Consider the following 26770-nt stretch of genomic DNA (forward strand, 5'->3'; position numbering starts at 1 on the left):
CGGTGTTTCATCACTGTCGCCTTCCTGAGTCTTTACCCTGTGGGACTTTTTTTCTTCTCCGAGTTTGCCTTGCTTAAGCTGCTGGTTGAAGTGATCTCTGCAGACATTGGGTCTGAAACTACAGTAAAGTAGTTTGTATGTTTGATACCTTTATGGCTTATAACCTCCCCTGTGAGAGAACTGTCTGCTCCCTCTTGCGCCACAAAAAGGTAATTGTCTGTATTGTAGAGTACCCAAGGATTTTGCTTTTATCGGTATCAGATTTTGAATGCAAAATCTCATCAACATGCTTCCCAAAAAAAAAACTTCACTGTTGCCTGGAAGATCTAAAAATCATACTTTGAAGGGCACTTCTTTCATGCCTGAAGTGCAAACACCCTTGCCTTCGGAGAAATGGCATTCCTGCTAGCTGTCTGAAACCAGTGGATGCAAGTTCCATAGCTCAACTGATTATTTCCAATGAAGCTTCTTCTTCTTGAAGGATTTTCTTTGCTTCTGATCAAATGTTGTCAGACAATGTATGGTCCTATATATGACCACATCTGTCAGTCATAACGACCAGGTACCTCTAAGGACTTAGCAGCTCTCACTGCGATTGCTGACAGTGCAGAAAACCATTTTCAATATTATCTAAGCACCTGCCTTCTCTATCAAGTGGTGCAGATATTGGTGCTGATGGCCACTGAGCTGCCTGTGTCACCAGCTAATCAGGCTTCAGGTGTCTGAGGTTGATAATATCAAGATGTTTAGAGCACCCAAAGCCGCCATCCATATTAAGGTAAGCCATATTATCTCATTATAGATAGCGGCTTTGGGTGTTCTAAACATCTTCGAATTTGAGAGAAAAAGAATATAATCTCTCACTTGGAAATATACCAGTTCTGTATAACTGGTGATATTATCAACTTCTGAGTTTTTTGACAGATATTTATTATTATTGTGACTTTGGATTTGGTCTTATAGTCTTTAAAAAAAATTCTCTTACAGTAAACCTATTTAGTATACCCTAAGCCCTGAAGAAGTCTAGTGAGATGAAACAAGTTGGCTGTGCTGAACAATCGGATGGTTTATGCAGGGATACAGTTTTCCATGTACACTCTGTCTTTCTATACTTGTGAACTTCATTTTCAATTTTTTTTTAGGACCAACAAAACAGCTTATAGTGTATGATGATATTATTTTTGTAGAACTTTATATTTTTGGATATGTGCGTATGTCAATGCTTTTCTTTGAAATAAACAAGAAACTAAAAACTTTCTTGCATATTGATGCAGTCCGTACATTTTTGAGTGCTCCGGACCATTTTGAAAACGTTAGCTTGGGCAGGGTATCAACTCCCATTTATACACTTTGTTGCAGGAGATGTGTTGTCTCATTTTAATTGATCACACTTGGTGGGGGGGTTTGTGCAAGTTGTATATTCCACTACAGTAGATTTTAATAGTAATTTGTTAGATGGACTTCGCTGTTTTGAAGACCCATGGTGGGTCTTTTTCAAAGCTTTTTGTGAGCGTTTCTTGAGGCAGTTGACGTTCTGACTTTGCTCTCTTATGAACTCTTTGCAAATGGAGACGAATCCTCTTTTTACTATCTTCCTCAGAAACTGGAGTGTACTTGGCTTTTAACATTTGAAGCCATAATCACAATCTCCCTTCTCCGTCGTTTAAGGTTTTGGAGGAAAACTGTACAGCATATTTTGCAATCCTTTACCTTGTGAAATGGGTAAAGACAGTATATGCAGTCCTTGTGCTGGTCTTTCAAGTGAAGTCTCTTTGTCCCACAGGTTCCACATGGCCTGAAATGTCCTTTTTTTAGTCAGGTGTGACATTCTAGAAAGTCATATTTCTCCAGCAGGTCGTAGGCAGCTGACAATACAAACTGCACTAATGGTAATTATTCTGTATTTGTAAAAAACTTCAACTGAGCTGAGCTCAGGGGAGAGAGACTCCCTTCGTACAATGTGCAGTAGAAAATCTGAGGGAAGGAGGCATCTGATGGGAGTGTGCAAGGGTACTGCAACCTGATTGGCTGGAGTTTGGTTCTTTTAAAAGATAGGGATATGTTACTAAAGTGAAGGTTCTATAGCCTTTCCAGGTCATGTTTAACTTTGTCCTGCTTTTCTAGTTTTACAGTCGGACTCACAATTTGACGACAAGGCATGTGAATTTATGAAAGATCCAAACTGGAGAAGTGCCATAACATTAGTATTAGGACTGGAAAGCAACGTACTAATCTCATTGGCCCTACCCACCTTCCTCTAGTTCCCATCCTCCAACCCTCTTCTAGCAGAGCACTGCTGGAGGAGCCATTGTTAATCCCTACTGACAATTACAACTTACCGTGCATGTACACAATCCACAGTTCCTTTGTAACTGTCAATATAATCTCTGCTCAAAATACCGTCTCCAACAGCCCTAGCAATGAACTGGCCCACAAACTGTTGAGAAACAAAGACAAAAACAAAAAATCAATACTTCAATATAGTTTAGAGATGCAGTGGATGAAACCAAATGGTGAGTATAAAATTTAACACTTCAAACAAATGTTTCCATTAGCCTTTGTAACCTCTAAAAATTTTTTTAAAATACGTCAATAAGCAGACCTTCCAAATAGAAAATAATCTCTCTCTCTCTCTCTTGGTATTTGACAAGAAACGTTTAGTGACATATATAGCCTCTAACCATCACGTACAGCTACTGATGCTCCATTAGGTTTTTTCGATTGTGCCTTCAAACAAGACTTGCAAATTTCACATTGACCATGAAATCTTACCTAGCTTTCTGCTTTATTTGTTAATACATCATATACTGGCCAAAATAACAAACCTTGGGTGCTGTGGGTGTATCCAACACCAACTCTGGGAGCTCCTGAAGTAGCTTGTCGAAAGAGGTTTCTACATCCTGTGGGCTCAGTACTGTCCCACAAAGGTCTGAGAGAAGCTTAGAGGTCATCTCCCTATGGCTCGCCTTCCCTTCCAGTGCCAAAGAAACTGCCAGCATTGGTAAGCCACACTTTATTTCGCCAATATTTAAATCTTTCAGCATCTCCTTTAACAGACAAAACAAACGATAGTCACAACGTGGAATGAAAAAAATATGCATAATTTTTGTATTAATTTGCAAAATGGAAAGGATACTTCTTGGTTGTCCTTGTTCTCCATTACACTCATTTTATCTTTGCAATTGTACAACTAACAATTCCTATCTCTTGGTTTTTAATATGTCCGAAACACCTCTATATTCACTTCTTTTAAAGAAGGAGAAATAAAAGGGAAACTGTTAAAGGCTGCAAAGTGAAAACGGACACTAACTATTATGTTTAAGAACTGCAGAAGTTGCTTGCGTCATTACACCCAGCAGGGTCTTACAGTCTTTGCTGCTGTGGGCACTGAGGAGGATCCCCAAACACAGAAGCCTTCAAAAGATAGGACTACAAACACTTGAGTTTGTTTTTTTCTTTTCATCCAATGTCCCTTGACGTTTGCTTGGTTAAGACACCTTTTTTCTTGTGAAACACAATGGCATTTCTCCCCCACTTCATCACTACTCCCCATTATGGTCAAGGTATCTGCTCTTAGAGCCTGCTTCTGACAACATTCAGATTCTCTCCATCAGATGTCTTACTTCTGGGTAAAACTCTTTTACGTGAGGATGAGTATGATGTTTATGGCACGAGTGTGGTGGGCATATGGCACAAAATATAAAAGCTCTTGGTAGATGTCATGGAAAGAGTCTCCCTGAAGGGGACACAGATATACTGTCTAGGTGCCTTCTGGGTACCCATGTTTGATCCAGGTAAAATAGCAAGACTCTTACTCCATAGTTTGTAACATCTTACTCTGCGTCCCAAAAAGAGGGCTCCAGCTTGCCTCATATCATTCTTTCTAAATGCAGAGCTAGCCAGGTGACACCAAAACACATACCCAGGTACTCCATGTACTGCAAGTGTTTGCTGTTGAGACTACAATTCGAGGGTTCATACTCTGGCATCAAGTACTATACCATAGACAAGGTTCAGGCCTCATTAGTCCTCCTGAAAATGCAGTGCACTCAGGTGAAGTGATTTTATCCATTCTGGTTTGGCAATAGGACATGGATCCTCCCCAGCAAACTGAAATGAATATCATTTAAATAAGCAATGCAACCATTAGATGCACCTGTAATTTAACCTTCTTCATTCACTACCATGAGAAATGAACCTCACCACACACCGGTGAAGAAAGGAGAAACAAAACCCACCAAAGAAATTCCAAGGAAACAGAAGTCAAACACTGTCGACCTATAGATCTCTCACCATCTCACCTGTAGGAGATGCCAGTCATTTTTCAAACATTGCCAGCAACACTTCAGGTCAGAAACGTTGTTTTTGTAAATGCAGGCCTATCGGATTCCACTATTCACAACTTTTTAACCAATGCCTGCACCCTAAGTCCAGTGGAAAGGAAGGTATAACAGCAGTACAGGCTACTGGAATCTGATCTCTTCTTTATGTTTTTTTTTTTTTTTTTTTTTGAGAGAGACTTTACCCAACTAGGGATTTCTGCAACTCAAAAAGCTACGCGTGCCACATCTTTATCTCCGCCAGAAAAATAGTAGGAAGATTGATTTTCTTTTTCGGGGAGTGGTGGGGTGTTTCAAATAAGAAGGATAAAATCCTCCATCATCATCATCATCACCGAGCTTGACCACTTAACTAGAGTAATGCACAATGAATCTACTATTTACGTGAGATGTAGCTGTTTCCAGACAGAAGCATGAATATTCAAAAACAGCTAAGACGTCCTTTCATAGGACTGCAATAGGTCTTTGAGTTTGATGGCAGTAAATCAAGCTGTCAATGTTAGGTAAAGTGTAGTGCAAGGTTGCTGTAAACATATTTGTGTTGTGCTTCAGTTGTAGGGGTTGTGGCACCCACAGGTTGCCTTTCAGCTTTTAGATTTTGGTTTAATTGCCTGCCAGTGCATAAACACCCTAGTTATTTTTGAAGGCTGACATGAGGAATAAAAACTTGACCAGATGCTCATAGTTTGTTGCAACAGTTACAATGATTTTTCCTTTGTACTAATCCCATTTTAGGAGTCAGAAATGTTTTACTGACTACTATAATCGGATTCTGAATAGGCACAGGTCCAAGGGCGTGTTGTAAACATCCCTTCTAAACACCAAATCGGTATCGTATACATCAAGGTTTTACGACAAATTTCTGATTGCACAACACTGAAAATTTACTGACACCTCAAAGGAGTCAAAACCATTTGCATAAGGTTTTTTTCTGGTTTGTTTTTTAGATAGAAGAGCCCATACCACAAATAGCACATGCCACAGACAGCCCATACCACAGATCAGAGAGGTGGGACAGTGGTAAGGAATCTGCAGTTAAGAGTATGCGCCAGAAAGAGTGTTACTGAAGTTAAGTAACTTGTTCTGATGGATACTTCTAACCAACGATTCCTCAACTTATGACTAAATACCAAAGCAGATTCAAAGCGGGGAGTCTGTGATATGGTTTAAAAAGTTCTACAAGACCAATCAGTCAAAATGTCCATCACAATGGACTGGACTGTTGAGGCAGCAGTGCTGTGAGATTGTGTAAACGGATGCCCACAGTTTCCTGACAAATATCCAGGAAAGGCAATCTGCATGCCCAAGCAGTGGTAGCAGCTTGAGCTCTGGTTGAATAAGCCTGTAGGCCTTCTGGTGGCTGCCTCTTAGGCAATGTGTAGCAGATCCAAATGCGGAGGACTATCCATCGAAGCAAGGCCGGTTTCTGCACCTACTTGGCATTCTTTTCAACAGAGAAACCGACAAATAGACGATTGTCCACCCGATTTTCCTTGATACAATCAATGCAAACATTGAGCACTCTTAGAATCCAGACAAAGGAGTCTTTCTTTCTCTTTAGAGAGATATGGCAGATGTAGGAAGTTGGCTCTGTGTACTATCTCAAAGTAAGAGATAGTGTGCAAAGAGTCCAAGGATTCCCCTTAGAGGTAAGATAGTGGCAAAATTAGATAATGCTAATGCTCAATTTTGTGGTTGTGTGGTTAAGCAGTGGGCTTATCAGAGGGTAGTGTTAAGCATTTGTTGCACACAGACAGGCAATAAATGAGGAACACACACTCAAAGACTTAACTCAAGACCAATAGGTTTTATATAGAAAAATATATTTTCTAACCACAAGCGTCAGGATTTGAAGTAAATACATAAAATGCAAGGTACTCCACACAGGTAAGTAAGGAACTTTGAAATAGAGCAGTAACATACACAGTTTTAGTTAAAATGGCAAGAAGCTATTTTAAAAGTGGACACTGTGCAAAAATCAACAGTTTGTGGGGGAGGTAAGTATTGGTTAGTTTTTTAGATAAGTAAGGCACTTACAAGTTCAAATTCCTGGGCATAGGCAGCCCACCATTGGGGGTTCAAGGCAATCCCAAAGTCACCGCACCAGCAACACAGGTCCCATCAGGTGCAGAGGTCAAAGGAGGGCCCAAAACACATAGGCGCCTATGAAGAACAGGGGTGCTCCGGTTCCAGTCTGCCAACAGGTAACTACCTACATCTTCGGAGGGCAGACCAGGGGGGTTTTGTAGAGCACAGGGGGGGAGGGGGGAGCACAAGTAGGCACACAAAACACACCCTCAGTGGCACAGGGGCGGCCGAGTGCAGTGTGCTTAGCAGGAGTCGGGTTTTCAATAGGAATCAATAGAGGGACCCAGGGGTAACTCTAGCAGTGCAGGCAGGGCACAGGGGGGCTTCTCGGGCCAGCCACCACGGGCTAGGCAGAGGATTGCCTGATGGTCACTCCTGCACTGGAGTTTGGTTCCTTCTGGTCCTGGGGGCTGCGGGTGCAGTGCTTGGTCCAGGCGTCGGGTTCTTTGTTCCAGCATTCAAGGTCAGGGGGAGCCTCTGGATCCTTTCTGCATGCATCGCTGTGGGGGTTCGGGGGGGGTCATCTCGGGTTACTCACAGGGTGGCAGTCGCCTGTAAGTCCTCCCTGTAGTGTTGGTTCTCTGGAGCTCGAGCCGGGGGCGTCGGGTGCAGAATGTGAAGTCTCACGCTTCGGGAGGGAAGAGTGAGTTCTTTAAAAGTTGCAAGAAAGTTGTAAAGTTGTTGCTGTTTGTGAACAGTGCGCTGTTTTCTGGAGTTTCTTGGTCCTTCGGGTTCAGGGCAGTCCTCTGAGGCTTCAGAGGTCGCTGGTCCCTGTCGGATGCGTTGCTGTGCAGGTTCTTTGAGTCTGGGGACAGGACGGTAAGGCTGGGGCCGAGTCAGTTGTCGTCTCCGTCGTCTCTGCAGGGCTTTAAGGTCAGCAGTCCTTCTTGTAGGTTGCAGGAATCTGATTTCCTGGGTTCTGGGGCACCCCTAAATACTAAATTTAGGGGTGTGTTTAGGTCTGGGGGGCAGTAGCCAATGGCTACTGTCCTGGAGGGTGGATACACCCTCTTTGTGCCTCCTCCGTGAGGGGGGCACATCCCTAATCCTATTGAGGAATCCTCCAAAACCAAGATGGAGGATTTCTAAAGGCAGGGGTCACCTCAGCTCAGGGCACCTTAGGGGCTGTCCTGACTGGTGGGTGATTCCTCCTCGTTTTTCTCATTATCTCCTCCAGCCTTGCCGCCTAAAGTGGGGGCAGTGGCTGGAGGGGCAGGCATCTCCACTAGCTGGGATGCCCTGGGGTGCTGTAACAAAAGGCATGAGTCTTTGACGCTCAACACCAGGTGTTACAGTTCCTACAGGGGGAGGAGTAATTTCCTTACAGCAGAGCAAAGAAGATCAGAAGGGTGACTGCTTTCTGGCATGAAAAGGCATTACCACCTTCGGTTGGGACGCCATTCGAGTCTTTAATAGCAGTCTGTCAGGAAAAAAGGTGGTATAAGGAGGCTGGACCGAAAGGATCTGACGTTTACTCAGCAGATGTGTGGATATTGTCGCCACCATTTTTAGGGTAAGCAGGTGCAATGCACCGGTACGAAAGGGGTACATACCAGTTGGTGAGGAGTAAATTCGAGTCCCCACTGTGGCATCACAAAGGGCGTTGGTAAAAGCATAAGCTGTATACATTTTATAAAATGCATCGCAGCTAGTGATTGTAACAAAGATGGTTGGTCCAGCAAATGTAAAAGGGCTGAAAGCGCGGACATGTCAACTTTAACTGTTGACAAAACAAAGGCCTTGCTGGGCCAAAAACAAAGCAAAATAACAACACATCTGACAGTTTAGCCTGAAACGGGTCCAACGGTGGGTACCACACCACAACGTTGTCCCAGTGCCCTACATGTACAGAATTTGTGGAAGGCTGCCTTGCTGCCAGGACGACATTAACAAACTCAGAGGGAGATTAAAAGAAATCAACTGCCACCGCTCAATCTCCACACAAGAAGGTGCAGATTTCACAGGCTGTGGCATTATATTCTGCCCTGCTGCTGCAAAAGGAGACCCTCCTGCAGTGGAAGACATATCAGAGGGAAGATGCTCTGGCCCCAATGATCCAGTTGCCACACACTACTGGCTCAATCTGATGCCACTAGAAAGACTTGGGCCCAGTCATCCCTAATCTTCAGAGTGGGAGTGGCCAAGATGGCGGCAGCAACGGATGCCCGATATGTAGGCTCTGTCTCGGGCCCACCAAAAATACTGGTCGACGCCTCCGGAGACACTGCTGGAGGTCGGGCGCTGTCTCCCGGAGCTCCAGTGAGCTGGCGGCATCCCACAGAAGGCTCGGCGAGAGGCTCTTAGTGGTTTGCGGGACGCGCGCGGCCTCTGCAACGAAGGATCCCCGGCTCTCGTGTAGCAAGAAGAAGCGGCGGGTGGGGCTATCTGCCCGGCGGCGTCTGGGCCGGTCGGCCCCAACGAGATACTGCGGACTGCGGTGAGTGGGAGGAGGGGGTTGCGGGGGGCCGACACTGCTTTGCCGGCCCCCACCTGGTCTCTTGCTTCCTCCTCTTTCCCTCCCCCTCCCTGCTGTGCAGATGCTGCGTGACGCTCCTGAAGGAGCCGTGCTGCACCAATAAAGACCCGGCCCCAGGATAACGGGCCCCGGAGGCCCTATTGCGGACACCTGCAGCGCTGGGGACGGCTGAGGGCAGCAGGAAGGCCCCCCACGCAAGTAAATCTTAGCAACCTGCTGCGGAGAGGTGCCGCCCCTTGCCTGAATTGAAGGGCCACCTACACAAGATGGTTTTTTGGGCCTAGGACAACCACAGTGGGCCCACACTGTGATTACACAGAAGTCCCCCTCCTTCTTGGAGTGCGAAGGGGTGAAGAAGAACAGCAGAGAGTCAATGGGGATGGGGTCCCTTATTCAACACACCCCTTAAGAAATAAGTACTGACCCGGGGGCACGGGATCAAAGGTGGAGTGTTGAGCTGCAGGAGACGGTCGGTTGGGTCTTGGCAAGTGCTGAATTAACCACACAAGCGAGCAGCCTGTCGGGGTTGTTGGCTTCTGCTCTGCTGGCCGTTGCTGCTTAGGGCGAACAAAGGGAGGGCAGCCAAGCTCAGCAGGAGTATTGTTGCAGCAGGAACTTCCCAAAATCGCAGCAACTTTTCTTATTGGGCAACCGGAAGACCCGCACAGGGAGTGTCCCTAAGTTGACCCGAAGGAACAGATACCCTTTGGAAATCAAGGTGCATCATTCACAGTAATACACTCAATTAAATACAGCGGAGTATCGCAAAACAGCGATCATGGCAGGGAAATCTAAAGCAGCCAAAGCCCGGGAGCGGTCCACGCTCGGGATAACATCAGGTGAACAGCAAACAACGCCCAGCCTGTCGTCCCTGGAGTCCACGCTGCAGGCCACTCAACTCAATTTGAGAAAATCCTGCAGGCGATAATGGAAACCAACTCCTCACTAGAGAACAGAATTGACACAGTGTCCCAGGATCTTAATCTGTTAAGAGTGGATCATCGTAACTTGGCGGATAGAGTTGGTACAGTGGAAGGTACACTGAGCGGATTCAACCCACTAGCACTAGAAAATCGAAAAACAGATTTGACGCTTTGAATCCGAGGTGAAGGTCCTGTGGCGCAGGACAGAAGAGGCGGAGGGCAGATCCCGATGCAATAATGTCTGCTTTTTGGGGTTTCCCGACAGATCAGAAGGCCAAAACTCAGAACTATTTTTGGAACAATGGTTAATCAATGAAGTAATGCTGGGTAACCCGTCAAAGTTATTCTCAGTGGAAAGAGCATACAGAGTACCGGGGAGACAGCCGGCACCGGGGATACAGTCTAGGCCACTAATAGCCAGATTTCTGAATTACAGGGACAGAGACGCAATACTGCAACACTTTCGTAATAAAGGCCCCATCCAGTATGAGGGCTCATCTATCACTGCTTACCCGGACTTCACTCAAGAAGTACAGAGACAACGTAACTCCTTTCTGAAAATTAAACGACTTCGGGAACACAACATCAAGTATGCCCTAATGTTCCATGTTAAATTACGAGTGATATTAGAGGATAAAACGCATATTTTTCCCACTCCGGAAGACACGTGGACATGGCTGCATGCCAAGGGACTGGCACAGCCCTGGCAGGGCACGGGAGATGGCGAGGAATGGATCACACCACCAGATCGAAGGAAAACCAGGAAACGCTCTAAATCACAACCCTCCGTAAAGCTGGCGGTGGCCGAGAGAGCAAAGGTACTGCAGGAGACGTCCTTGCACACACAAAACTCCACACAGACCCGGATTCAGTGAGTTCCGACTCAGCGATACTAGAGGCGCTAAGAGGTCCGAAGGTAACACTCAGATCAGTGGATGCACTGTGATCGCAGTAAAGGGTTGGGTTAAAGAGATCTTATCCCTCATCGGTCACAGCGGGGCTGTCACTGAACACTGGTACGGAAGGTCAGGACAGCACAAGTGGGACACGACCTTTGCATATCAGAAACGGCGGGCTGTCTCGTTCAGGGGACAGCTGAGGAAGATATATCACTGCATATGAGGTGCTGTTGAGGCCGGCGTGTACTGGAGGCACTGGCATCTGTAATCTTTTTTTTTTTTTTTTAATTACTTGGCCCATAATAAGGGTCACCTCCAATTGCTGTAATGCCTCTCCAGCAGGTATCCGTATGGATACAGCTTTTTTCTATTAGAAGTGCGATGAGCATTTTGTTTATTCAAGTTCAGCATTGCTGTGGGGGATTAGTTGGGTGGGGGGAGGGGGGAAGTGGATTGTAGATATTTATGTTTTTTAGGTCTTTTCAAACAACTAAACAGATTGGTACAGCTGGCAGTTAATGTTACAAGTATGTAACGGGGGAAAATAATGGAGGGTGTGTTGGCGTGTCAGGCCGGTGTACATGTGCAAAGATGGTACAAAAGCACATGGGGCAGATTTCAAACCACGTCATGCACGAATACAACATAATTACATGGAATGTGCGGGGAATGGCGACAAAGAGTAAAAGATATTGTGCGCACGCCCATCTTAAGCGCCAGGGGATACACATTGCCATCCTGCAAGAGACACACTTACTAGAGGCCGATCTGAAAGTATTAAGGGGGCGTTGGAGAGGACAGATTATAGGCGCATCATACTCTGCATATGCCAGGGGGGTACTTGTGTGGCTAGCCCAGTGGGTATTGTATGTTCAACACACACACACAATAGATCAAGGGGGCAGATATGTGGTATTGGAGGGGCAGTTGGATGGCAGACAACTCACGTTAATAGGGATCTACGCCCCTAATAGTGCATTGCCTGAATTCTTGCATACCCTGTCACCAGCCTTGCTAGTCAACACGGAGGCACCAGCGGTGTGGGGAGGGGATTTCAATAGCACACCGGACAAGACACTTGATCGTTCCACCCAGTCCCCAAGAGGACTACCACACAAGAACGCTGCCGGTCCACTGCTGACATGGGCAGGGGACTTGAGACTACACGATCTCTGGTACACGAGCCACTCAGCACAAGGAGAATATTTGTTTTATTCTATACCCCAAAAAGTGCACACTAGGATAGACATTATGTGGGGCACCCACAAAATATGCTCACTAGTCAAAGATGTGGAATACCTAGCTAAAATGCTATCTGCTCACTCCCCGCTTCGGTTAACGCTGCAGTGGGGAAGGAGAAGATCTGCGATCCCTACTTGGCGCCTGCAGGGGGAGGCTCTCCTAGACCAGGCTTTCAGGGAGGAATTAAACACAACAATAAGAAATTACTGGGAAATTAACAAGGGCTCCACAGATACAAGAGCGACTGAGTGGGATGCACACAAAGTCATTGTTCGGGGGCATTGTCTGTCTGCCAGCTGGGGGGGGGGGGAGGGGTCAGGCGCTCACTACATGTTGAAGTCACCACAATGGAAAAGGAGTTGAGAAAGCTGGAAATTGCAGTGGCAAAAAATGGGGCATTGCAGGCAGAACTAGGGAACATACGCTTAAAATATAAGGAGGCGGATTTAAGACTCCGCCGCCACGACTACAATTATTATTTGATGCGATTACAGACAGAAGGAGATAGATCTGGGAGACTGCTGGCATGGCTACTCCAAGAGGATCGCCAGCAAGCTCCTATAGGGGCTATACGACAGGGAGATGGAACAATGGCCACTAGCCAGGAAGCAATCAACAAAGCGTTTGAGAAGTATTATACAGGTTTATATAAGGGACGGGCACCATGCACTGTCCAGCAACTTGGGACCTTTTTAAGGGGAGAGAACTTAATACAATCGTCACAAGCAGATCAAGTGACATTAGAGGCTCCCCTGACAATGGCAGAGCTAGAAGTGGCCATGGCACAGATGTCTAGAAATAAAGCACCCGGAATAGAAGGCTTGCCAATAGAATATTATACTATTTATTCCAAATATTTGAAATCACATTTGCTGGAGGTGTTTGAAGAGGCATGGTCTCATAAATTACTCCTGTGCTCGCAGCGAGAAGCATTAATAGTGGTCCTGCCTAAACAGGGCTGCGAGCCCACATATGTTAAGTCATACAGACCGCTCTAGTTACTAAACCTAGACTGCAAAATACTGGGCAAAATCCTGGCAAACAGATTAGCTCCCATTAATACACACCTTAGTACATGAAGACCAGAACGGTTTTATTCCAAAACGCAACACATTCTTGAATATTCGCAGACTGCTGAGTATAATAGGGGATACTCCACCAGAGGCACATGATAATGTGGCAATGTCATTGGACATTGAGAAAGCATTCGATACACTGGGGTGGGACTACCTATTCGCAACTATGCAAAATATGGGGTTCGGGCCTAGCTATATAGGCTGGGTGCAGACATTATACGCAGAACCCAGGGCCAGAGTGAAGACAAGAGGCATCATATCAGACAGCTTCCCTATTAAAAGGGGCACCAGGCAGGGTTGCCCACTATCTCCTTTATTGTTTGCCATTGCGATGGAACCACTGGCAACCAGGTTGCGCGCGGAGGGGGAGCGATGGGGAGTGCTCAGTGCAGGAACTCGCCATATAGTTTCGCTATATGCGGGTGATGCCCTGATAAATGTGAGAAGGGGAAATGAAACCATACTGTTGGTGATATCCCTATTAGAGGAATTTGGAAGGATATCGGGACTGAAGGTGAACTGGGATAAGTCGTGTGTGTTCCCACTGACCGAATGGCCTACTGAGAACAGGGAGTCAGCACAAGAAGGGTGCTTGAAATGGTGCTTTGACACCTTCAAGTACCTGGGAGTTCATATATACCACAAGCCTGATGACTTGAGGGATGGCAACTTGGGGCACGCACTGAACTCTATAAAGGGGTCTCTACGTTTCTGGTGTGCGGTGCCACTATCGCCACAAGGCAGAGTGGCAATAGCGAATATGTTACTACTCCCCCGACTTCTATACTTCTTTGCGAAATTGCCGGTCACAGTGCCTAAAAGTTTCTTTTGAGAATTAAAACGCAGCCCTACAGAGACTTATATGGAGGGGTGGGGGGGGGGGGGGGGGGGGGGGGGGGGAGGGTAAGACTTGAGTGGATCTTGCCACACTACAGCACCCACTAAGGGAGGGCGGACTGGGAGCCCCAAACTTTGAATTGTACTTTGCCTCTGCACAGCTGCATGGATCCTAAACTGGATACACAGACCTGAATCAGCTAAAACTACATGGATCATGAAGCAGCTACATGGCAAACCACTGCTCACATGGCTGTTAAATACCTTGGCAAAAGGGACAGCCGGTAATCTATTAATGATAGACGCACATGAATGCTGGACAAGGTACGTCGAAAAGGGATTCCATACTCTTCTCCCCCCCCCCCCCCCCCCCCCATCCCACTGGGACAAATCCATAGCTGGCATATATTCCGCTGCAACTTGGGCAGAGGCGGGCATACTAACGGTGGGAGACTGCTTCGAGGAAGGAAAGCTAATGTCGTTTGAATCTATGAGACCTCACCTCAGTGGGAACGGGGCAATTTATAGCATATTATTCTATTTGCCATTTAGTTAAGAAGGCGTGGACATTGGGGGACCAGGAACCTATTACTTCCCCAGCGTTGCACCACATGCTGTCATACAACAACCAAAACAAAGTTCTAACAAACACGTACAAAGTCTTAAACACATTCCCCGTAAATGGATTAGAAAACATTAGAACACGATGGAACACTGTGTTACCGAACCAATTGACAGCTGAAGAATGGTCCCAGGCTTTAAATCATACCTGTAGTGTGTCAAGAAACCCCAGGTTTAGATACACTCAATTTAACTACACGCATCAAACATACCTCGCACCTGCGTGGCTGAAGCGCATGTTTCCTGGGGCAGACTTCCAATGCCCTCAATGTAGTTCCCCATCAGTCAACTTTTACCATATTGTCTGGGAGTGCGGACACCTGGAATTGGAATGGCGGGGTAGTGGCTGATATTTCAGATATCACAGACCTTTTATTTATACTGGATCCCGGCTCCTGTTCACTGGGAGTCAGGAAAAGGGATAAAAAGCATAAATACATACACAGGTTTGCAGACCTAGGTTTCATAATGTATAAAAGGTTGATTGCTATGAATTGGAAAGCCCCTAAAGCACCGGATCTGAAAGTGTGGCGTGTCTTAACACTGCGCTGGGCACGCACAGAATATTAGGTACTACGTAACCTATTAGATGAAGGTCAGAAGCACACTGGGTGTGATGCTTGGGAAACATTTGTCGCCAAATTGGAGATTAAAAATAATGAGTGCCCACCATGAAACCTGGTAGTAACTCGGAAAGGTAGAAAGTGAACAGACCACATATAACCGCGCACGGAACAAGGATGCCCTACATGGAAGTAACATATATAATTTGGTGCATACATACACAAACAGTCGGCCCTCCGGTCTGGGCCCCGACTCACCTGCAAATAGGATGTAAAATACAGGATGGTTTACGCCAACTGCTAAGTATGAAACTAGATATAACGTGATTTAGCTGCGAGATGCAAAACATGAACACTGGAATGAGATTAGACCTGTTTTGTTGTTATTTACGTTTTATGTTACATTAGATCAACTAAATTCTACTATGACAAACTGTAATTGCTGTCATTTGATGTGCAGAAAACAATAAAAAGATGTTTAAAAAAAAATCCCTAATCTTCAGAACTCAGGACAGGCGAGATAGTGGCCAGAAAGCATAAAGGAGTCCCAAACTGCACTCTTTGCCAAATGCATCTCAGAAATAGAGCTTTTTGAAGAACTCCCGGGCGCAAAACTGACAATGCACATTCTCAGTGGTATTGAGCAGATCTAGCTATGGTACTCACCAGTGTTGGAAGATACCTCATGCCATCTACAGATGCAAGTGCTATTTATGATCCGCTAGGCGTTGCTGACTAAGCATTTAAAGATCCTGCCAGGTAGTGCACAACAAAAGAAATCCCATGATACATCAGATAGCTCCAGAGGCATTAAGCCTTTTGGCACAAGACTCAGGACACCGCCCCGGCCTGCTTATTGAATTATCACATTGTGGTAGTATTGTTAATGAAAACCCTCACCAGCCTACCCTTGATGATTGGCCTGAGGACCTTTAATGACAACCAACTCACCCGCAACACCAGCAAGTTGATGTGGAGGTGGGTCTCCGCTGGAGACCAGAGTCTTCTGAGCCCCACCTCATCTTAGTGACCTTCCCAGACTGGAAGGTATGCATCAGTCACCACTGTCAACTCTGGAAGGGACAGGAAGAGGTCTGCCAGTGGTCAAGATGTGATCAGGCAGCCACCACTGCAGATCTTAAGCCGTCTCCTCTGAAACCTGAATAATGTCTGACAAGTTTACTTGTTGCTAGACTCACTAAGACTTCAGATCCTACTGCAGAGTCTGCTATACCACCTGGCAAAGGAGACATACAGGATATAGGAGACTAGCAAGCCAAACAGCCCCAGAGCTGCTCTCACCAAGATCCAGGACAGAGGTTGAAACACTGGGATCATAGCCCGAACATCCTGGACTCTCTGTGAGGGAGGAAAGGTCCAAAACTGCACCGTGCCCAGAGCAGCTCTATAAAAGGACTCACCGCCACAGCCAAGATGTCAAAAGGTTTGCTGTCATATGGAGATGGTCTGCAGCTGACTGCAACAAGCCACCCAATAAAAGACAGTCACTGAATTAGAGAAAAACTGGTATCCCCAATTTCCAAAGGTATGTGGAGACAACGCCATCAGTTCCACTATCACCTGAGAAGCTCTGGTAAGGCAAAGGGGAGCAGAGGAAACTGAAAATGCACCTGGTCTAACTTGAACTGAAGGTAATGTGGGACTGCAGGGCGGGCACATGAAAGTACTCATCCTGCAGGTCCAGGACAACCATCAAGATGCTGGATCTAGAGCAGACAGAATTTGGGCCAGCGTGAGCATTTTTTCAATTTGTCTGAACACCGGAAGTCATTCAGAGAGCAAAGTTTTAAAGTAAGATGAAGAATTCCACTGTTCTTTGGCACAAGGTAATAACAGGAGTAACAACCTGGCATCCTCTCGATGCCCCCTTTGGCCAGTAGGGAGTGTTAGAACCCCTTTCAGAGGGCCATGGGACAAGCTGGGATTACAGGACCCAACTAACAATGGGGGTTGAGGTCTTTTACTCAGGAGGTCCTTCGGCCTAACCTACTATAGATTCTAAGAAACCGGGGGCAAGTACCCCTTTAAGATTCGACTATCAGGGATACCGCGGTCCAAACAGTTCAGAATTCTTTTTTTTGCATTTAGTAACAAAAAAAAGTTTATTAAAAAAAAAAAAGGAAAGAAAGAAAACAAGGGGCGTGTCAAGTCTGTGTTCATCTACGTTGACTAACAAAAGCAACCACAGGAGAATACTCATGCAGCAAAAACACAATAGTTACCAGCAAAACTGCTTTTGGTACAGGCAGGCTAAACAAGCACAAGCAGAATCAGTTACCATGCAGCTGTTATATTCAAACACTTCCCCTCTTTAAAGTTCAGGGGTGGATGGTTTGTAAGTTTGGGAGGAAAACTGACTCCTCTGCCACTTTGCTTTCAGGCCCCCCACATGTCTGGTTCTTACTTTGCTCAAGTGTTTATTAAGTTCAGACTGGATAATCCCAATGCATTTCAATTTCCAAGGGCACTGCCGGACCCCAATCAAAGATTAAAGAGGGTGACAGATCTCTCTCTACCTATACTTTCATAGGGACAAATTCCACTTCTCCTGAGCAAGCGGTGTCTGTCTTCCATGGGTATCCAATATGGTCCTTCATGTCCCTGGGACCACAGTAGGCCATCTCTTCTGAACCTCAGTAGTCATTAGGATACTCTACTTCTGATCTGCACCAAGTCGAGATGTAACATGATCAGCTATAAACCTGTGACTGGTTGTACATCTTAACCTTCTATGAGTTCCCATAGTCAAACCAGCTTTCTTTTAGAACACCATCTCAAATCGATGTACAACAATCACAAAAAAATATGCTGTGTGGCATCTTTACAGGGGCCATGCTTCTCTTTCCATTCCAACTACAGACTCACTCAAACTGGTTCTTGGCCCATAACGCTCCCTTTAGGGACAAAAAACAACTTGCCTGGGCGCAGACCAGTATCAAAGGCAGTACTCACATCACAGACCGGGAGTATATAAACACGTACTTCTGATTGTTGTCCCTGATAATCCTTAACGGTGCCCATATGTGACCCAAGGTCACTTGTCTCGCAATCCAAAACAACCACCCAGTAGGGAGGCTCCACCACCTTTGCTGTAAGCAATCTACATGGCACTGAAAGTGAGTGTGCGTCCAGTGTAAGTGGTTCAACAAATATCAATCCTTCTAGAAGAAATGAGAAACTTTATGAAAAGTCATCTGAGGAGCATAGTTACCAAAATCTATATTCAATGTTGAATTTATTTCATAAATGTGCCAAAAGTGCACAGAAGATCTCTGTACCTGCCCCATAAGCCATCCTACGACTAAAAGGAAAATTGGGCATTTACAAATAGGGAAGAGCTATCCAATGCAGTGAAATAGCACCTTTAATCATGTGACTCCAGGAACAGGTCAATGTCTATATTTGACAGGGTCCACTTACACAGATTAAGAACCCAGACCTTGTGGGCTTCAAGGCACTTCTTAGTTAATGTTGAAAGAAGCCATTTTTATATGTCAAACTGTTGACTTTGACATGTGTTGACTTTTTACAGTTAGGTCAGTACTTTTTTTTTTTTTCCCCGTGATGAGAAGAGTAAATTGCTGAACCTCCAGAATGACATCTAGGGAGGTGGGTGGGTTGCTTATAACTTTGATGAGGATTCCCTTGGAAGAGAACTAGGATTTACAGGTAAGTAAGTCAGTCTCTTCCAGGGGATCCTCCTCAATAGTCATAAGCACTGAATAGATTAAAAGCCCATCCCACACCCCAGCGGACGACGAGGTGGAAGCAGAAGCAGCTTACTTGTTCTAATTAAATACATTTCTTAAAGAAGCCTGACTCACTTGAGTGGGTGTCTTAGTGTCTGAATCTAGACAGTGATGCCTTGTAAAAGTATGCACCAGTCTTCATGTTGCCGCTTTGCATACCTTGGTAACGGGAACATTCTTCAGAAGGACTGTTATTGCCGCCTTGCCCTTTGTCTAATAGGCTTTGGGTCTTTCAGTCAATTGTCTGTTAGCCAATTGGTAAGTAAATACAATACAATACAATACAGGACACTATCCACCCGGAAATAGTTTGTTTTGAGGCGGCTAAGCCCGTTCTCATGGGACCATAGTTTACAAACAATTGATCACACTGTCATATATCTTTAGTCTTATGCAGATAAATTGTTAGCACTCTTTTTAAATCTAAAGAATGTAAGCTGTCTCTGTGGTGTAGCTATTTTGGGGCAGAATGTCGGAAGAGAGACACCACTTTAGGTAAGAAGCCCAGATGGGTCCTCATTACTACTCTATTATCGTGAAAAACTGCGTAGGGTTCTTTGGAACAGAGAGCCAGAATTTTGCGTACTCTTCAGGCTGACATAATGGCAACAAGAAACGCTGTCTTCCATGTAAGATCTTGCAAAGACGCTTTGTGTGTGGGCTCAAAAGGGGGACCATAAGCACAAACAAGACCAAATTCAATTCCCACAGTGGGGAAGGTGTTCGAAATGGTGGGAAAACTTTCCTTAAGCCTTCCAGAAAATCTTTGTAGGGAGTTGGCTCTGTATATACTATTTCAAAGTAAGAAATAGTGGGCACAGAGTCCAAGGGTTCCCCTTAGAGGTAAGATAGTGGCAAAATTAGATAATTCTAATGCTCTATTTTGTGGTAGTGTGGTCGAGCAGTAGGCTTATCAGAGTGTAGTGTTAAGCATTTGTTACACACACACACACACACACACACACACACACACACACACACAAAATAAATGAGGAACACACTCAAAGACTTACTTCAGGCCAATAGGTTTTTATAAAGAAAAATATATTTTCTTAGTTTATTTTAAGAAGCACAGGTTCAAGATATGAAGTAAACACATAAAATGCAAGGTACTTCACTTAGGTAACTTAGGAACTTTGAAAATAGCTTATTGCCATTTTTTACAAAGACTGTGTATGATATTGATTTTATTCAAAGTGGACAGTGCAAAAATCAACAGTTCCTGGGGAGGTAAGTAAAGGTTAGTTTGTTTGTGAGGTAAGTAAAACACTTACAAGTCTCAGTTCTGGGCCATAGGCAGCCCACCGTTGGGGGTTCAAGGCAACCCCAAAGTTACCACACCAGCAGCTCAGGGCCGGTCAGGTGCAGCCATCAAAGAGGTGCCCAAAACACATAGATGCCTATGGAGAACAGGGGTGCTCCAGGTTCCAGTCTGCCAGCAGGTAAGTACCTGCATCCTCGGGTGCAGACCAGGGGGGGGGTGGGGGGGGTGGGGGGGAGGAGGGGTGTTGGGGGGGGGGGGTTATAGAGCACTGGGGGGGGGGGGGGGTAGAAGTCAGAAGTAGGCACACCGTCAGCGGCACAGGGGCGGCCGGGTGCAGTGTGCAAAGCAGGCGTCGGGTTTCAGATAGTAATCAATGGAGGGACCCGGGGGTCACTCTAGCGTTGCAGACAAGCACGGGGGCTTCTCGGGTCAGCCTTCACCTAGGCTAAGCAGAGGGTCGCTTGGGGGGGGGGGGGGGGGGGGGGGGGGGAAATCACTCCTGCGCTGAGGTTCGGTTCCTTCAGGTCCTGGGGGCTGCGGTGCAGTGCTGGTTCCAGGCGTCAGGTCCCTTGTTACCGGCAGTCGCGGTCAGGGGGAGCCTCTGGATTCTCTCTGCAGGCGTCACTGTGGGGTTTCAGGGGGGTCATCTCTGGCTACTCACGGGCTCGCAGTCGGCGGGGAGTCCTCCCTGTGGTGTTTGTTCTCGTGGGCGTCGGGTGCAGAGTGTGAAGTCTCACGCTTCCAGCAGGAAATGTGAAGTTTTTGGAAGTTGCTTCTTTGTTGCAAAGAAGTTGCTGGTTTTGAGCAGAGCTGCTGATCACAGGAGTTTCTTGGTCCTTTTGTCCAGGGCAGTCCTCTGAAGCTTCAGAGATCGCTGGTCCCTGTCGGATGCGTCGCTGGTTGCAGGTTTTCGAAGTTGGAGACAGGCCGGTAAAGCTGGGGCCAAAGCAGTTGTCGTCTTCGTCTTCTCTGCAGGCCTGTAGGTCAGCAGTCCTTGTTCCTTCAGGTTGCAGGAATCTGATTTCCTGGGATCTGGGGTGCCCCTAAATACAAAATTTAGGGGTGTGTTTAGGTCTGGGAGGGCAGTAGCCAATGCCTACTGTCATGGAGGGTGGCTACACCATCTTTGTGCCTCCTCTCTGTGGAGAGGGGGGCACATCCCTAATCCTATTGGGGGAATCCTCCAAACTCAAGATGGAGGATTTCTAAAGGCAGGGGTCACCTCAGCTCAGGACACCTTAGGGGCTGGGTGATTCCTCCTTGTTTTTCTCATCATCTCCTCCAGCCTTGCCGCCAAAAGTGGGGGCAGAGGCCATTGGTTTTTGGCATCTCCACTAGCTGGGATGTCCTGGGGCGCTGTAACAAAAGGGGCGAGCCTTTGAGGCTCACCGCCAGGTGTTGCAGTTCCTGCAGTGGGAGGTGAGAAGCACCTCCACCCAGTACAGGCTTTGTTCCTGGCCACAGAGAGACAAAGGCACTCTCCCCATGTGGCCAGCAACATGTCTGGTGTGAGTCAGGCTGGCAGAACCTGGTCAGCCTACACTAGAAGTCGGATTGGTATTCAGGGGGCATATCTAAGATGCCCTCTGGGTGTATCTTACAATAAATTGCACACTGGCATCAGTGTGCATTTATTGTGCTGAGACATTTGATACCAAACTTCCCAGATTTCAGTGTAGCCATTATGGAACTGTGGAGTTTGTGTTTGACAAACTCCCAGACCATATACTCTCATGGCTACCCTGCACTTACAATGTCTAAGGTTTTGCATAGACACTGTAGGGGCATAGTGCTCATGCAAATATGCCCTCACCTGTGGTATAGTGCACCCTGGCTTAGGGCTGTAAGGCCTGCTAGAGGGGTGACTTACCTATGCCACAGGCAGTGTGGGGCTGGCATGGCACTCTGAGGGGAGTGCCATGTCGGCAGTCATTTTCTCCCCACCAGCACACACAAGCCGTGAGGCAGTGTGCATGTGCTGAGTGAGGGGTCCCCAGGGTTGCATAAGACATGCTGCAGCCTTAGAGACCTTCCCTGGCATCAGGGCCCTTGGTACCAGGGGTACCAGTTACAAGGGACTTATCTGAGTGCCAGGGCTGTGCCAATTGTGGAAGCAAAGTTACAGTTCAAGGAAGTAACACTGGTGCTGGGGCCTGGTTAGCAGGGTCCCAGCACACTTTCAATCACAACTTAGCATCAGCAAAGGCAAAATGTTAGGGGGTAACCATGCCAAGGGGGCATTTCCTTACAATCTTTAACTACAGGCATTGTAAAAAAATGATGCTTGAGAGGGTGATTTTCGATAAGCAGTAATGGCTGAAAGATGTACCCTAATCAATTAAAACTGCAAATCTTATTTTGCTAGGGTAAGGAGGTAGGGTACTATGACATCCTCCTGATTGGAGCCATTCTGGATACAGCACATGTAGAATCTTTTCCACTTGAATGAATAAAACCACCGTGTTGAAGGTCTTTTAGACTCCTTTAGGATGTTCATGCATTCCTGCGAGATACCTAGATGACCATATTGCAGGAATTCAGGAGCCATGCTGTCAAGCTGAGCAAGGGAAGGTTAGGATGAAAAACTTTCTCCTCTAGCTTGTGGAGAAGATTAGGTCTGCACGGAAGCCTCCTGTGAGGTTTTTCTGACGTGTAGAGGAGATCAGTGTATCACCACTGACACGGCCGTTCTGGGGCTATCAGTATCATTCGGGTATTGGCCCTGTAGAATTTGTTGATAACTATGGGAATCAGGGGAATGGGTGGAAAAGCAAAGAGAAATGTCTCTGACCAGTCTATCATCAGAGCATTCCCTTTTGTCCGTGGTGGGTAAAAGCAGGATGCGAAGCTTGGGCATTTTCTTTTGTTTTCGTCGGCAAACGGGTCGTCGTGAAGCTTCGGCTGAGAGAGTCCCTTTGTGTGTTCTGGATTCGTGGGTGGTGACTAGCTATAATCGACAACCTCCTTGCTATTAGTCAATGCCAGATGGAAAGCGCTTCTGGAGATGGGGGGTGAGATTGCGTGCCCCCCTGCTTGTTCAAATAATACATTGTAGTTGTGTTGTCTGTTTGGACTAGGGGAGAGCTGTTCTTGATGGATAGGTAGATAAAAGGACTTGAGGGCTAGATGAACTGCTCGGAACTCTAGGAAGTTGATGTGGTATTGCTACTCTTTGTCCGACCACCGGCTCTGAGCTTGGAGAGAGCTCACGTGAGCTCCCCTGAAGCGATGCATCTGTTACAAGAGTTTGAGTAGTAATGTTCTGATGGAAAGGAACTCCTATTAAAAAATGCTGTCTTAGGGTCCACCAGCGTAGTGAGTTCTTTGTCACTGATGAAAGAATCAATTTGTCGTCCTTAGGAAGCTGGCTCTGTATATACTATATCAAAATGAGATAGAGTGCACAGAGTCCATGAGTTCCCCAGAGGCTTAACAGAGGTTAAAGTAGATAATACTAATGCTCTCTTTTGTAGTAGTGTGGTTGAGCAGTTAGGCTTATCAGTGGGTAGAGCAAAGCATTTGTTGTACGCACTCACAGACAATAGAAGAAGCACACACTCAATGACCTAACTCCAGACCAATGTTTTTTATAAAGCAAAAATACCTTTTCTTAAGTTATTTTTAGAACCACAAGATTCAAGTTGCAGTTAAGTACTTCAATAGATTCGTATTTCACATATGTATCAACAGTACTTTGAAATCGAAAAGTTATACACAGTTTTTGAATTATTGGCAATAATCTATTTTAAAAATGGATACTGATTTTCAGAACAGTTCCTGGGGGGGGGGGGGGGGGGGGGGAAGAAATGTTAGTTCAATTTGCAGGTTAGTACAACACTTACAGTTTCAGTCTCCAGGTTTTAGGAAGTCCACTGGTTGGGGTACAAGTTAACCCCAAACACCCACCACCAGCTACTCAGGGCTGGCCGGGTGCAGAGGTCAAAGATGAGTAAATTTAATGCAGGCTCCTATGGAGACAGGGGGTACTCAGAATCAGGTCTGCATGCAGGCAAGCACCCGCGACTCAGAGGGCAGACCAGGTGGGATTAGAGGAGCACCGGAGGGGCCACAAGTAGTCACCAAACATACCCTGAGCAGCACAGGGGCAGCCGGGTGCAAACAGGATGTAGAGCTTCCAATGCTAGTCTATGGGGGGACACCGGGATCACTCTGAGGCTGCAGGCGAGGTCCAAGGGGGTGTCTCGGGCGCACCAATGGGTGGACAGGGAGGAGGGCCACCTGCTGATCATGGCTGCACCGGGTGTCTGTTTCTCCAAGGCCGCGGGTGCAGTGGGTCCTTTGGCATCAGATATCTTCATCCAGAGCTTTTGCAGTTAGGGGGGTCCTCGGGTTCCCTCTGCAGAAGTCGTCGTGGAGGGGTGGAGAGGTCAACCCAAGGTGGACACTACCTCAGAATCACCTGGGGATCGTCTCTAGCTGGTTGGGCCACCTAGACACGGGCCGTGGTTATCGGGTTTAGAGTGGTTAGGACTCAGACTTTCGGGGTGAGAGGGGAGTCCTTAGTTGTTGGTTTCTTCTTGGACAGGGCCTCTGTCTACAGGAGTTCTTGGTCCTTCAGGGGTGCAGGGCAATCCTCTGGAGCTTGGCAGAGGTCGCTGGTCCCGCTGGATGCGTTGCTGTTCTTTTGCAGGGTTCTTTGAAGCAGACGACAGGCCGGTAGGGCTGGGGCCAAATCAGTTGTAGTCTTCCTTCTTCTCTGCTGGGGGTTTCAGCTTAGAAGTCCTTCTTGTTAGGTCGCCAGGAATCGGATGAGCTGGGTTCAGGGAGGCCCTTAAATCCTAGATTTAGGGGCATTTTAGGGGTCAGAGGGCAGTAGCCAATGGCTACTTCCCCAGAGGGTGGCTACACCCTCTTTGCGCCCACTCCCTTTGGGGAGGAGGGGGCACAAACCTAATCCCATTAGTCCCTGTCCTCCAAACCAAGATGGAGGATTCTGCAGGGAGGGGGTCATCTCAGCTCTGGACACCTTAAGGGTGGCCCTGGCTGGTCACTCCTCCCTGTTTTCCCTAATTTTTCCACAAGACTTGTGGCCAAAAATGGGGCTTTGTCAGGGGGATGGGCAGCTCCACTAGCTGGAGTGCCCTGGGGCACTGTAATCCGAGGCCTGAGTTTTTGAGGCTCACCGCCAGGTGTTACAGTTCCTGTAGTGGGGAGGTATGAAGCAACTCCACCCAGGACAGGCTTGGTTTATGGGCACCAAGAGCAAAAAGGCTCTCATCCCATGAGGTCAGGAACGTGTCTGAAAATGGCCGGCTGGCACAGCTGGTTAGTCCTACACTAGCAGTCTGGCTAACATACAGGGGGCATCTCTAAGATGCCCTGTGTGTGCATGTTCAATAAATACCACACTGGCATCAGTGTAGGTTTATTGTGCTGAAAAGTTCGATACCAAACTTCCCAGTATTCAGTGAAGCCATTTTGGAACTGTGGGGTTCGTAATGACAAACTCCCAGACCATATACTCACTATGGCTACTGTTAAAAATGGGGTATCTAGTTGGCAGTCGGTTTGCCCCCTGTCCAAGTAGGGACCCTCACTCTAGTCAGGATAAGGGAGATGCCCGCTCAGATAACCCCTGCTCACCCCCTTGGTAGCATGAGCAATCAGGCTTATCTCGGAAGCAATGTGTAAAGCATTTGCACATAACACACAGTAATAAGTGAAAACACTACAAAAGAACACCACACCAGTTTTAGAAAAATAGGCAATATTTATCTATATAAAACATGACCAAATACTATAGAAATCTAACATACAGTAAGAAAAATATGACTTCTGCAAGATTTACTCAAAACTACAGTTCCTTGAAGTCGATAGCTCCACCTGGTGCGATCACGGCCTTGTGATCAACTAAACCAACAGTTCAGGCTGGCTGCGGCATTGCGGGCCAGCTACGGTGTCGGGAAGACCCGAAAACAGTACCTTGGATTTGCAGGGCGTTGTGATCCTCACGGTGAGCTCCGGAGAGCGGCGTCACTGACGTCGCGGTGTCGGTTCTGGAGTCGGTGCATGAGTCATCGAGTCCTTGAGGTCACACGCGTTGCAGATCGAACTCCAGGCTGATGAAGTCAGGTGCCGCGGCATGGATGGCGTCGGGGCTGCGGTGCAAAGTGGGACGATGTGACGTGCGGTGCCCACAGGTCACAGTGCAGGCAGCGGCTCGGTGACTGCGTCTAGCGGCGACGGTGAGACCAGGGCTGTGGTGTGAAGCAGTGCGGGACGGGACGGTGCTTCATGAACCTCAGGTCACGGTGCAGGCAGGATGCCTGGTGAAGACACAGAAGTCGATGGTGCTGGCATCAGTGGATGGACCGGGGCTGCGGTGCAGGATGGGATGGTGCTTCGTATACCTCACGAGCGGTGTCCACAGGCCACGGTGCAGCAGCGGCGCAGGTGTCAGCAGGAGCGGCGGCGTCGGGGATACCCAGGCTGAGGTGTGAGCAGGTGATGCCGGAGTGCGGGGTCCACTGGTCGCGGTGTGAGCAGCGGCTCGGGGAAGTCGTCGTATGATGGCGTCAGGGAGTCTGGGGTCACGGTGCGAAGCGGGGCAATGCGACTCCGTGTGGCGTCGGCAGTTCAGAGGCATTGCTAGTGGCGTAGCAGTGGTTTCTAATCTTGAAAAGCACAAAACACACAGTTCCCAGTGCTGC

The 26770-nt window shown here is 47.1% G+C and overlaps 1 protein-coding gene across 1 annotated transcript in view; it reads right to left on the reverse strand.

The window, feature by feature from the left end:
* Positions 1 to 26770, reverse strand: part of PDCD4 (programmed cell death 4) — a 241564-nt gene that overhangs the window by 147812 nt on the left and 66982 nt on the right. The window contains exons 6-7 of the mRNA XM_069239401.1: positions 2826 to 3047; positions 2340 to 2437 (exon numbers count right to left, since the gene is read on the reverse strand). Coding sequence (XP_069095502.1) covers positions 2340 to 2437; positions 2826 to 3047 — 320 coding nt within the window. The remainder of the gene's footprint in view (positions 1 to 2339; positions 2438 to 2825; positions 3048 to 26770) is intronic.

Source organism: Pleurodeles waltl, chromosome 6 (assembly GCF_031143425.1).
Source record: "Pleurodeles waltl isolate 20211129_DDA chromosome 6, aPleWal1.hap1.20221129, whole genome shotgun sequence".
Lineage (NCBI taxonomy): Eukaryota > Metazoa > Chordata > Amphibia > Caudata > Salamandridae > Pleurodeles > Pleurodeles waltl.